We start from the raw sequence: 11,525 nt of genomic DNA on the forward strand, positions 1-11,525 counted from the left end.
TGCAACATTTACATATTTAATCAGCAAATATCTTCACATTTGTGAGCAGCAATGTCATACATGTCAAACACTTTATACACAAAAGAATCTGGTTCTGGGTCGGCGCCCTTCAGCGAGGCGGGCCCAGCAGTCCGGCCTTCGCCGCCAGAGCCTCGTTCTGCTGGATGTGGTACTCCTGGAAGCGCATGGAGATCCGCTGGGTCATCTTCAGGTACTTCTGCAGACACATCTCCGAGCAGCTGGACTGATAGAACAATGAGTGTTAGCAACTACGAGTTAGCATTGAGGAGCAGCTACAGTGCAGTCCAGACATTGATCAGCTCTAATCTTCCCACAGCTTGACTGGGCAACATCTGTGGTAAATTCAATAGATGAACATGACTCACAGGACCAAACTAGGAAGTAAAAGAACCTCCTGGAGAGCTCAGAACCTGTATCCACACGACAGAAACAGCTGCTAGCTGAGCATCTTGGGTCCTGGCTTTTAAGGCAACTAAGCCGACAGGCGATTGGTCAGACAGCCAAGAGAAAATGTGACATCACATGTTCTCAGTTCACATAGCGAAACCATTCTCAGCATCATCATCCCTCCTGTCAGCCAACCAGAGCGATCTGAAGCCGATTAAAACCACTTCCTGTTTACCTCCTCAGCTTTCACATCTCTGGTGGTGAAGTCTTTCACGCAGTCCATGAAGCAGTTCTCCGTCACCTTGTTGTACGTTCCCAGAAACTCCTTAAACTGCAATGCAAGCAGAGAAACAATCAAGGCCAATAATTTTCCTAAACAAGAAGACATGTCTACATACATTCAGCCTTTTACAGTTAGACTTCCATCACACCGGGAGAAACTATAGAAGTTGCGTTTGCCGACCATGACTGGTCAGCATCCTGCCAGTTTGGTCTGTTATATAACCGGAAACAGGTTCAACGTCTACTGATTATGAGTTCTGCTCCTATGTTTGAACACTGAAGGCAAACCAGCCCAAAAAAAACCTGATCTGACTGGATTTGACTGGTTTCGCAGATAAATGTTGCTGAAAGAACGCGATGCAAGCGTTCATATCGTTTTAACTGTCTTAAAAAGGTGCACTTTTGTGACCTTTTTGAACCTGTAAATGATCAACATACTGATCTAACTGTGAGAGGAATAAATACTTTACCTGTTTGATTTGGTCGGACTCGGACACTTGGACCGCCATTGGCACTGTGAGGAACAAACAAAACACTTTCAAAATTAATCTGTTTTGCCATATCTACCTTTAAAATTACACAAAAGAAGGTTAATGAACAGTAAGAAGAATCAACGAAAGACCGAACTGACTCGCTTGACTTTGCCATTTGAGTGAGCACAGAGCTAACTGTACTTGGTAGCTAACGTTAGCTTCTCCTCTTTATCTTCCTGGTAGTTTCGCGAGCATGGGTAGTTTAAGCAGCTAATTTGCTACAACAATAAAAACGATAATTAATAATTATAATAATTAGCGATAATTTGCTCTCTGAACGATACCTGGTCTGAAAATCTGAAAATCCTCTCGAAGGACACGTGCGAGTAATAAAAACTGATCCGGAAATTCAAAATCGGTCAGCTTAGTTTAAAGGAGGTTACTAAAACAACTACATTAAAAATACTATGGATACTGTGCCAATTGGTATATTAATGCGGTATATAGGAGTGAAGAAATCAAACTGTAGACCACGATTTCAACAAAGGTGAAAGATCCGTGCGTACCAATGAAGCGTTCCGGAAAGAAACGGAGGGAAGAAAGGTTCCTGGTTCATGTCGTCCTTTTTTCTTCTTCGTTGTCGTCATCTTCTTCGGATTTTAGTGGCGGTTGTTCATATCGCTCCTTGATCCGCGTGGAAACGTGATTTGTACTGCGCATGTGCAGAATCGCATCTACATCCGCTCGGCAAACAGCAGTTTTGCGTTTTTTCGTTCCGGCTCTATTAACCAGATTTGGCAATGCATTTAAAGATTCATGCAACATCATAATAGCATGTATATCAAACATTGAATAAAATAACTAAAAAGATGTTTGGCAATACTAATCTAAGTATTATAACACTTCCTTTATTTAGTTTCGTATTATGACTCCATATTTGATATTAAAAATTATGTCTTTGTAGTAAAGCTTGGGCGGTTGGATATCCCTTTTTTAAAATAAAAAAAAAATCCAGTCTTGAAATCCTTTCCAAAACATTCTGGTACAAGTGCAAGGAAAGGACATATGTTCTAAAGTCTCAAAATCTGAATCACAAAAGACAGTTGTGTTTTAAGTAGAATTTGTGTATTTTATACTTATTCGTAGTAGCATTTGTAGACCTAACAATAATAGTGAGTAGCCTGAATAACGATAACGCTTTTGGTCTCTGTTTACTAGACAGAGTGAGATGTCTGCGTTTTAGTATGTGATCTCTGAAGCGGAAACAGGAAGTGTTTTTCTGTTATTCTACTTTTGTTTTGGTTTTGCTGTTAGCAACAGCTGTAATCGCGCTGGGCACATTTGAACACATATCTGCTTTTACACACTAATTCCGTGTGAATTACAAACCTCCCTTAGTAACTTAGGACTTTCCTCTTATGTTAGCCGTCCGGTTTGTCCGCGCGCTCGTCTGACACTAAAGCGGGAATTTTAAAAGTCATCAACTGGCTAATCGGTCAAATCACAAATCAAACATGATGCGGAAGTAAACTCAAATAGTTGCCTGCAGGATTATCTTAGAATCCATCTCCAAAGCATCAGGAAATCATTTTTAATCCTCAGCATTCGCTCAGGCATGAAGTCCGGAACCGCCCGGAAGGTCCAAGACCTCCGACCTCCTGCGGTCGATCAGCAGCGCCTCAGTAAAGGAGAAAAGAGGCGACAGGATCGGCAGAAGCCCTCTCCTGTGCCCGCGGTGCACTCAGCAGAACCGGTGAGCACCAGCGGAGCAGAGGGAGTCTTCCCGAGCTCCACCCGGACTCGTGGGGAAAACTCTGCCGGGTCACACAGTCAGCGGCTGCGTTCCCAGATCTCTGCTCTGAGGGTCCGTTCGAATATAATGATGTTAATAAAGATGTTCGTTATTCTGACATCATCAGCGCCAGACCGGGAGCTGTTGACGTCACGTTTCGCTACAGGGAGTCGAGGATTTGTGCTAGCAGCTCTAAAACAGCGGTAAGGACTCAACAGACGTTTGGGTTGTTTCCTGATGTGAATCGTGCAATAAGGGTCACCTTTTAGAGCCGTTTTTCTGTATGGAACAGCTCCCAGCATGCACTGGAAAAGGCGGGCCCCCCTTCAGAAGAGAGACAGCCCTCTTGTTACCTGGGCAACGGCATCAACAGGACTGATCCTCTCAAGGTTTGGAGCTGTGATATGAGATAAGCACACTGGTGACTGCAGCATTGAGTGTCAGCACTGTTGTGTCTTTCAGCCTGTGATGGACACTCGAGTGTCTCAACTGAGAGATGACACCCCCCGTCTGTTACAGAGGTACACACACACACACACACACACACATTCTCCATGTTTGCCACGCTGGTCTGTCCAATGAGAAGAGAACGAATGATTCATGGAGGCTCTTAATGTGGCCCCTCAGGGGCGGTTTTAGCCGGAGCCTCCAGATGTTGGATAATGGTCAGAACCAGCAGCTGCAGGTAAACCACCGGTGCACATGCTGACGTGCACATGCTGACGTGCACATGCTGACGTGCACATGCTGTCATCTCGCTGCTCACTGACTCTGCTATCCTCCAATCAGAGCTCTGTTAGCCGTCAGCTGACCACAGCAGGAAAAACAGCAGAAGTAACTCAGCCGGGCGCTACAGGTGTGTGTGTGTGTGTGTGTGTGTGTGGTGTGTGTGTGTGTGTGTGTGTGTGTGTGTGTGTGTGTGTGTGTGTGTGAGAGAGAGACAGTGTTTACAAACCTTGACTGGTCACTGACAGGTTCCTGTTTTCATCAGCTCCCGATTCCACCGGCCAGCAGGTTTCTCCTTCAGACACTGGCCTGGCTGCCATGGCAACAGCACACAGGTGGGAGGCACATGTTCATTAAAGCTCGCTGTAAAACCATAATATTACTGTGGGATTAAGTCTGGACGTGCTGAAACAAATCTAGCTTATTATCAACGCGCGTGTGTGTGTCACAACACTCTCACACACCCATCGAGCTGCCGCTGAATCTCTCTCGTCTCTGTTCTGCTCGTATCCAGAGACGATGACGGTCGCCGTCCGCTGCCACAGTCTGACCCATGTGAGTCTCATCAGAACCTGCATCTGAAGACCCAGCAGAACCAGTACCTCCAGCCCTGGTCCCAACAAGTCCAAAGGAGACCTCTGCATTCAACCACGTTGGAGGAGGCAGGAAGGGTTCTCCATCAGGTTCAGAGACAGAAGCAGGTTCTGGAGGAGAACCTGGAGGCTCTGCTGAGGGCCCGGTCCGGAGAGCTCTTGTACAGCCAGCTGGAAGCGCTGGTTGATAACAGGTAGCTAAGCTAGCTAAAACTTAGGATCATGTAGGAGAAGGTTGATGTTCTGGAGACACTAGCTAGTTGCTGTTTGTCTTCTCTTCAGAAACTTTTTTATTATTATATCAGCAAACTTTGGTGTGTTGTTTTGCTACCTTTTATTTTAAACTGTGCTCCATAATCAAATACATGAAATTAGCTGCACCACAGAAGAAGAATGACGAACTATTTCTGTCTTCTGTAGAAGCCAGAACCAAAAGGTTCGCATCAAGAAGATGGTAGACACCTGGATCAACACCTTGATGCAGGACATCCAGGTCAGCTCATCCTGGAATTCCTGGAGTTCCTGGAAAATGTTTGGAAAGCTCCTCGGGTCTCCTCATCTTCTTTCTGCTTCCTTTAAGGCTGACAGCTCTCCTCAGACTGACAAAAACAAGCGCCCGGACAGAAAAGATCCGGCGGTGTCCTCACATCAGAGCTCCGCCCACACGCTCAGGGGGCCACGCAGGGGTCCGCGTGTGGCCGGAACAGGAAGACAACCCTCAACCAGTCTTTGGGTCAGTGCCCCAGTGTTAGTGACGCAGGTGACTGCGACCTGCTGTGATGTCACTGATGGTCTGGCTGTAGGTGGCAGAGCCTGACGCAACCACGGGTAGGAGACCACAGGACAAGGACGTGGAGGAGGACACGTCCCCCAGGCGCCCGCACGGTGGAGCTCGAAGAACTCTGAAAAAGACGCCGTACCTGCGCTTCAGCTCACCTCCTTCCCGACCCAGCAAGAAGGCTCAACCCCGGGTTGTGGAGCGGGTCACAGGTCAGCTGGTGTCACGTCCGGTACCGTGTGAACGACTGTTCAGCTCTGTCAGCGCCCACTTCCTGTTCAATCTCTGCCAGGTGTGACGCTGAAGTCCTGTAAGACTCAAACGTGTTTGGCTCCACCCGTCAGTCTCCCACCTCAGAGCAACGTCGTCATCCCCTCCGCCCCCCCGACTGCTGCCGACCCCACGCACAGTCGTGCTGTTCCCATGGCGATACCACTAGGTTAGTAGGAGTTAATTGTTATTCTTGACCTAAAGTCTAAGACACCACTTCCCACACTGATGTTTGTCAGGCCGTCCCAGGACAGACGCCATCCCAGGCCGTCCCAGGACAGACGTAGTCCCAGGCCGTTCCACTCATCAGCTACAGGAAGTGACCTCATCGCGGACAGCTCCTCCCACATCCCCTGTGGTTGACGAAGCTACTGAATCACAGGTATGTTGACCCACATCTGTGGCCCATACGGGCTGGTTACCATGGTTACGGTCCCTCCTCTAAACGTGCTCCTCTCTCTCCTCCCCTGTCCTTTTTCCATTGACAGGAGGAGCAGAGTGACGCAGGCGAAGCTCCTCTTCCTCGGCTTGACCTGTTTGAAGGAAACGAAGAGTTGGACCTTTTACCTGAATCTGTGTGTGACGTCGTCCAGGTGGACTCGGTCAGCTTCAGTCTCGTTGCTCCTCCTGCCTGAACCTTGAAAGGACGCCATCATTTACTCATCACACTCATCTGGTCTCGTTGTCTTCTTTTGCCAGGACGAGGAGGGTCCTTTGGCTGAGGAGGTGGTCCAGTTGGATGGAGATCCGTCTCCACCTTTAGTCCAGTATCACGGGCCTTTGTTCCCTCCCCAGGCGTGTGTTGGTCTTTCTGACCAGGATCAGACCCCCATCACGACGTGCAGCCCTGCCCTGGAGAAGCAGCTGCTGGAATGGTGAGAGAACGGTCTCACTGTGGAGCAGCATCTGGTGGGAAGGTGCCAACCTGTCGGGTCTTGTGATTCAGGGTGGAGCAGCAGCTCATATCCAGGATGATCTCTGAGATGTACCAACCCCCTCCTTCTGATCCTCAACCCGACCCCGACCCCGACCCTGACCCTGACCCCGGCTCTGACCACGACGATTCAGACCAATCAGCCCACAGCATCACCTCAGATGATAGTGAGACTTCAAAATCTCTCTTTTAAGAGTCTAAAGGGGAGGAGTTTATGAGCTATACTAAAGTATTGTGTGTGTGTGTGTGTGTGTGTGTGTGTGTGGGGACTCAGTTCTGATCAGACAGCTGGTTGAAGAGGTTCTATCCGAACACATCAATCGGATGCATCAAGCATCATTGGTTAATGTTCCAGAACCAGGACTGGAAAGGCCAAAACCAGAGCCAGAATCACATCGGGAGGTACTGCAACAGAGAACACAGCAGTTATGGAAAGCTCCCTTTATTCCTGATCATCTACCTCTTTTCCAGGAAGAACCCGTTTGTACTCCACAACCGACTCCTCCTCCAAGCCCCACACCTCAGAGCAGAACATCTCAGCCTCTGGCCACACCCCCACCCTCTGAACCAAGCAGCCTGATGACCGAAGACCCTCCCCAGTCAATCTCAGCACCAGGTTGAACACTGCAGATGTATTAGCATCATACCCACCTTAGCATTAGCAGCAGTAGTAAATCTCTAGCTGTGTTAGCATTAGCCGCTCACGTGACACCTTTCCTTTCTCCTCTTGTGATCTCAGATCCTGTAATCACTCCCACCCCCACTCCAGAGCTCAGCCCCGTCGCTGCAGATCTTCCTGCTGCTCCTCTGACTCCACCTCCCCCAGTGGCTGAAGACGCCGAGGTGCAGTTGGTTGAGCCGAGCACCGAGGAACGGCGTCGGCAGCAGGTGGAGGAAGCGCCTCCCGCCCCTGAGAATCGAGCAGCGTCTCACTGCAGCTCCACCGAGGACTCCAGCAGCAGCAGCAGCAGCAGCACAGTCGGGACAGAAGCCACCTATAAAGCTGTGTCAGAGGGAGAGCTGCTCAGCCATGTCCAGCTGGGGGACACCATGACAGGTACCATCACCATCATCAGCACCGCGCTGTGTGTTCACCTGTCATTCAACTCCTCTCTCTCTCTTTGAAGAGGAGGTTCTCTGCAGCTTCTCCATCTCCCTGCAGGACACGGTGAGCATCCTCTGTTTACCCTTGTTCCATCTTCTGCTATTCCCAACCCATTAGGGACCAGAACCTCCATGTTCTCGTGCGTTCTCCCCTTGTCTGTGGTTTTCTTGACACAAAGAACAAGGAACCTCAATCTGCTCGACTCAGCTGTCACTTCCTGCATGTGTTCCAGGAGTTTGACCCCCCTAGTGAAGGACAAGCTGGAGGTCATGACCACCTGCTGCCCAACCTGGAGGACAGCATCACACTGATCGAGGGATCTAACCAGGTAACACGGCCACACACACACATTTCCACACAGACTCACACTGACCTCCGACGCCTCCTCAGGGCTGGATGATGAGTGACCAACAGGAGGACGTGAGTGTGGGAGAAGTGAGGGATGTCCACGCTACAAACCCTGGAATTCCACCTGTGGATACACTGTGAATCAGCAGGTCACACCTGATCTATCGGCACACGCACGGAGGCATCGACACACACACACGTGCACGTCACCCAGACTGTGGAGCCTGACCTCAACCTCCAGCCGTGTGTTTGTTCATCATGTTGAGGGTTGCTTATGTACGGTGTAAAGGTGACTCAGCTGGTAGAGTTAATAGTGTGTTGCCATGGAGATGCCACCATGTCATAGTTTCAGCCATTTTAAGGGCAATACAGCCGACGTCATAAGACGCTTTAATAAACATGAAAAAAAGCCGAATGTTGACATTCCAGGGTGTGTTTGACAGATGTTGGCCAGCACTTTATCACTGCGGAGGAGGAGGAAGCGAACCGTCCTGTTGTGATCTTTGGATTACTTTATGTTGCTGGTGATGATGTCATACAGAAATTTATCCTTGCTTTTCACACACACACACACACACACACACTGTTGAGCTGTATTTCCAATAAAAACATCTGGATCAGTTACAGTTGTAGCGCTCAGATATGATTCATGTTTTTATGTTGATGTGGTTTCTCACTGCTCAGTTTTCATGGAGCCGCTTCAACTTTTGGACTTTTTTCTAGTTGCCGTCACGAGTCTTGTTTGACATTGATGTTGTGGCCGGTGCCTCACATCTGGACTCAATTGTGACTTGTTGAAGCGAGTCATTGTGTGTCCTGTCATATCCGTGTTCGAGCGGTGTCATCTGGCCTTAGGTCCTGGCCCCGGTCAGGTTCTGACCCGGGTTCTGACCACATTATTTTGATTAAAGTGTTTCTGTCAGAAGTTGAATTGAGTCCAAGTTGTTTCACCCAGTGAAGAAAATGAGCCACAAAGAGACAGTTTGGTGAGTGTGAGACAAACACAACCACATAAGTGCGTCAGTGGGTGGGGCACGCGCACACACACACACACACACACACACACACAACTAGTCTGGTGTGCGTCTGGGTGGAGCTCAGTTTGTGTCTTCTCCCTCGGCGTTAGCTTCTCCATCTGGCCTTGCGGTATGTTTCAGGTACGTCTTCATCTTTTCCTCTAAAACAGGAAGTTATAAACCATCGTTGTGTTGATGTTTGAATTGAACTTGTGTGCAAACGTCCTCCGGGTCACGATGCCTGGTCACCTTACACCGTCACAGTGTCGTCTGTCCCTGCGTCGGGTGGACAGACGCTGTATTAAACAATCACTCAGTACTTCAGGAAGCTGCTCTTGCAGTAATGCGAGTTCGCCTCCATTGATAAGCTTTAAGTATTTATTAGTGTTAGCATTAGCGGTACTGTTGTTTTGTCAAATACTCCTGAGTTTTTCTCTTCTCCCTGTCCCGACATGTCCGCCCCGCCCTCACACTCTGTTCTGTGGTGCAGAACAACAATTCAGATGGCATGGATGTGAGTGTCTGCACACACACACACACACCTGTAGTTTTATATTTATGAGGACGCATTTATATAATCGGTACCTCGAATTAGAACACAGACCCAGGAAATTCTCTGATGATTTATTGTTTGAGCCAAAAGCCAAATTTTTCATGTGTCTCCTGGCAGCCACCTCGGCCCCACCTGCTGTTGCTGGACGCGCTGGTGGGCGCCGATGCAGGAGACTAGATGAAGTATTTGGGTTTATCCTGAGTTCCACTGATACTTTATGTATGCTGACACATCCAGCAGCTGTTGTAGCCCTGATAGTTTCAGAAACCCACATAAACATGTCAGAAAGCTGAAGAGGTTTTCTACTCACAGTCCCAAGGAATAAGTGGACCAGGACGTCCTGCCTCTGGTTCACTTCTCTTTACTTTACTTCCTGTCTTTGGTTCACTTCCTGCCTCTGGTTCACTTCTCTTTGCTTTACTTCCTGTCTTTGGTTCACTTCCTGCCTCTAGTTCACTTCTCTTTGTTTACTTCCTGTCTTTGGTTCACTTCCTGCCTCTGGTCCACTTCTCTTTGTTTACTTCCTGCCTCTGGTTCACTTCCTGCCTCTGGTCCACTTCTCTTTGTTTACTTCCTGTCTTTGGTTCACTTCCTGCTTCTGGTTCACTTCTCTTTGCTTTACTTCCTGTCTTTGGTTCACTTCCTGCCTTTCCTGTGGTTTGAGAGTGTGTAAACCCACAAACAACAATGATACATTAAATGCACTAAATCCTCACTTTACGTACAGAAACTCCTACAAAGTGCTGAACACCCTAGTTTGTGCACTATTTAAGGAAGGTTGTTTTCAGTCATCTGAAGATCTGAGGTCAGATTCTTCTTCTTCTTCTTCATCACAGCTGAAGGACGCCCTTGATGGGTGGCCTAACAGCAACAACAACCCGGCAGGGGGCAGCGGTCAGTGGCCTGGACAACCCAACGCTCCAGTCTGGCCAGGTACACCAGCACCTCTGCAGATCAGGCTCCACCCTCACCCTGAGGGTCGGAATCAGGTGTGTTTGTGTCAACAGGTAAGCCTCCTGCCAACCCCACCTGGCCAGGAAATCCCTCTGGAGGTGGACCTGTGTGGCCCAGCCCCACTGGCCCCACTGGCCCCACTGGTCCCACTGCCCCCACTGGTCCCGTCTGGCCTGGACCTGCAGCAGGGCCAGGACCCACAACTGGGCATCTAGTAAGTGTAACTGGAGGAATGATGGTGTGAGTGAGTGAATAAACAGATGAATGGACAGTGTAGGTTAGACTGTGAGTATTAATGGATGGAGTTAATGGTTGTTTTCTTGGTGCCAGGCGGTTCCATACCAAGAAACACTTCCCTCCGGAGTTTTTGACAAACTGCTCATCACCATCACTGGAACCATCAAAATGAACGCCAACAAGTCAGTATGAAGCAGTAAAACGTTAAAGGTGAAGATGTCATGAGGGTCAAACATATAAATGGATCTTCTGAGCTCCTGACTCACCCGTTTAAGACATAACTGACCAACTGAGACTCTCTGGCTGCTGTAAAATGTACAAATATTCTAACAAACATGCTGGTCTTTGTCCCTGTGTTTAGCTCTATGACTGTGTGTGTGAGGCTACACTGTGAACCGACTAACGGTTCCTGTTGTGTGTCAGGATCACAGTGGACATGGCCACCAGTCGGTCTGATTTGGCCTTTCACTTCAACCCTCGCTTCAACGAGTGTGGAAAAAAGGTGATTGTCAGGAACAGCTTCATTGGCCAGAAGTGGGGACCGGAGGAGAGACAGCTGGACTCCCCCTTCCCCTTTGTCGAGGGAAAACCTTTTGAGGTCAGACATTTTATCTATAACTTGTGCGTAAATGCAGGGAAAGTCGCTGACGTTTTGTCATTGTGTTGCAGATAAAGATCCTTTGCACCAACAATGAGTTTAGGGTGGCTGTCAACAATGCTCATCTGTTGGCGTACCAATACCGCATCAGAGACCTGCGCTCCATCAAGTACATCAGGATCCACAATGACCTCAGCCTGTCTGGTGTCAAGTTTGAAACCCTACAATGAGCCAGAACCTCAGGGATCCACTGGAGAACACCAGGATGTCTACAACACAAGCGGACTGAGTTCCTTAACTTTCCAGGGAAGGTTCTCATCAAAACACTGTCATAATGTACCACTTTTTAATGAACACTTTTAAAAACATGATAATAAAGATGGATTAAACTGATTTTGATTGATTGTTGATTGTTAAAGGTTTCCTTTACTTTGTTTTAATTCAATTCTGTAGCTTCT

General features: G+C 48.4%; 3 protein-coding genes and 1 non-coding gene across 7 annotated transcripts; 2 read left to right on the forward strand and 2 right to left on the reverse strand.

Annotated features, from left to right (window-relative positions):
- Positions 1 to 2: 2 nt before the first annotated feature.
- timm9 (translocase of inner mitochondrial membrane 9 homolog) lies at positions 3 to 1,963 on the reverse strand. 4 transcript variants are annotated; one of them, XM_057011548.1, is made up of 4 exons: positions 1,730 to 1,963; positions 1,161 to 1,204; positions 644 to 739; positions 3 to 239 (listed from the first exon to the last, which is right to left on the reverse strand). In XM_057011548.1, exons 2-4 carry the CDS (start codon positions 1,197 to 1,199, stop codon positions 21 to 23), a joined length of 354 nt encoding a protein of 117 aa, XP_056867528.1. In that variant the 5' UTR covers positions 1,200 to 1,204; positions 1,730 to 1,963; the 3' UTR covers positions 3 to 20. The 4 variants fall into 4 exon arrangements, with proteins under 4 accessions (XP_056867528.1, XP_056867530.1, XP_056867529.1 ...); XM_057011550.1 differs by having other exon boundaries at positions 3 to 244; positions 1,730 to 1,960; XM_057011549.1 differs by having other exon boundaries at positions 1,508 to 1,737.
- LOC130513372 (small nucleolar RNA SNORD53/SNORD92) lies at positions 510 to 591 on the reverse strand. The gene has a single exon (XR_008946715.1). It is a non-coding gene; the product is annotated as a small nucleolar RNA SNORD53/SNORD92 (small nucleolar RNA).
- A 323-nt stretch (positions 1,964 to 2,286) lies between the features above and the next one.
- kiaa0586 (KIAA0586 ortholog) lies at positions 2,287 to 8,331 on the forward strand. Its single transcript, XM_057011574.1, has 22 exons — positions 2,287 to 2,916; positions 3,082 to 3,158; positions 3,248 to 3,344; positions 3,418 to 3,476; positions 3,583 to 3,640; positions 3,745 to 3,811; positions 3,947 to 4,016; positions 4,196 to 4,468; positions 4,695 to 4,767; positions 4,855 to 5,007; positions 5,078 to 5,264; positions 5,345 to 5,491; positions 5,562 to 5,704; positions 5,811 to 5,924; positions 6,022 to 6,197; positions 6,269 to 6,423; positions 6,531 to 6,658; positions 6,728 to 6,872; positions 6,996 to 7,313; positions 7,384 to 7,424; positions 7,594 to 7,689; positions 7,752 to 8,331. Exons 1-22 carry the CDS (start codon positions 2,779 to 2,781, stop codon positions 7,848 to 7,850), a joined length of 2,814 nt encoding a protein of 937 aa, XP_056867554.1. The 5' UTR covers positions 2,287 to 2,778; the 3' UTR covers positions 7,851 to 8,331.
- A 409-nt stretch (positions 8,332 to 8,740) lies between these two features.
- On the forward strand, positions 8,741 to 11,460 carry lgals3b (lectin, galactoside binding soluble 3b). Its single transcript, XM_057011539.1, has 7 exons — positions 8,741 to 8,866; positions 9,216 to 9,239; positions 10,115 to 10,211; positions 10,286 to 10,446; positions 10,563 to 10,651; positions 10,893 to 11,067; positions 11,139 to 11,460. Exons 1-7 carry the CDS (start codon positions 8,858 to 8,860, stop codon positions 11,295 to 11,297), a joined length of 714 nt encoding a protein of 237 aa, XP_056867519.1. The 5' UTR covers positions 8,741 to 8,857; the 3' UTR covers positions 11,298 to 11,460.
- Positions 11,461 to 11,525: the final 65 nt, after the last annotated feature.

This window comes from Takifugu flavidus, chromosome 16 (assembly GCF_003711565.1).
Source record: "Takifugu flavidus isolate HTHZ2018 chromosome 16, ASM371156v2, whole genome shotgun sequence".
NCBI classification, from domain to species: Eukaryota; Metazoa; Chordata; class Actinopteri; order Tetraodontiformes; family Tetraodontidae; genus Takifugu; species Takifugu flavidus.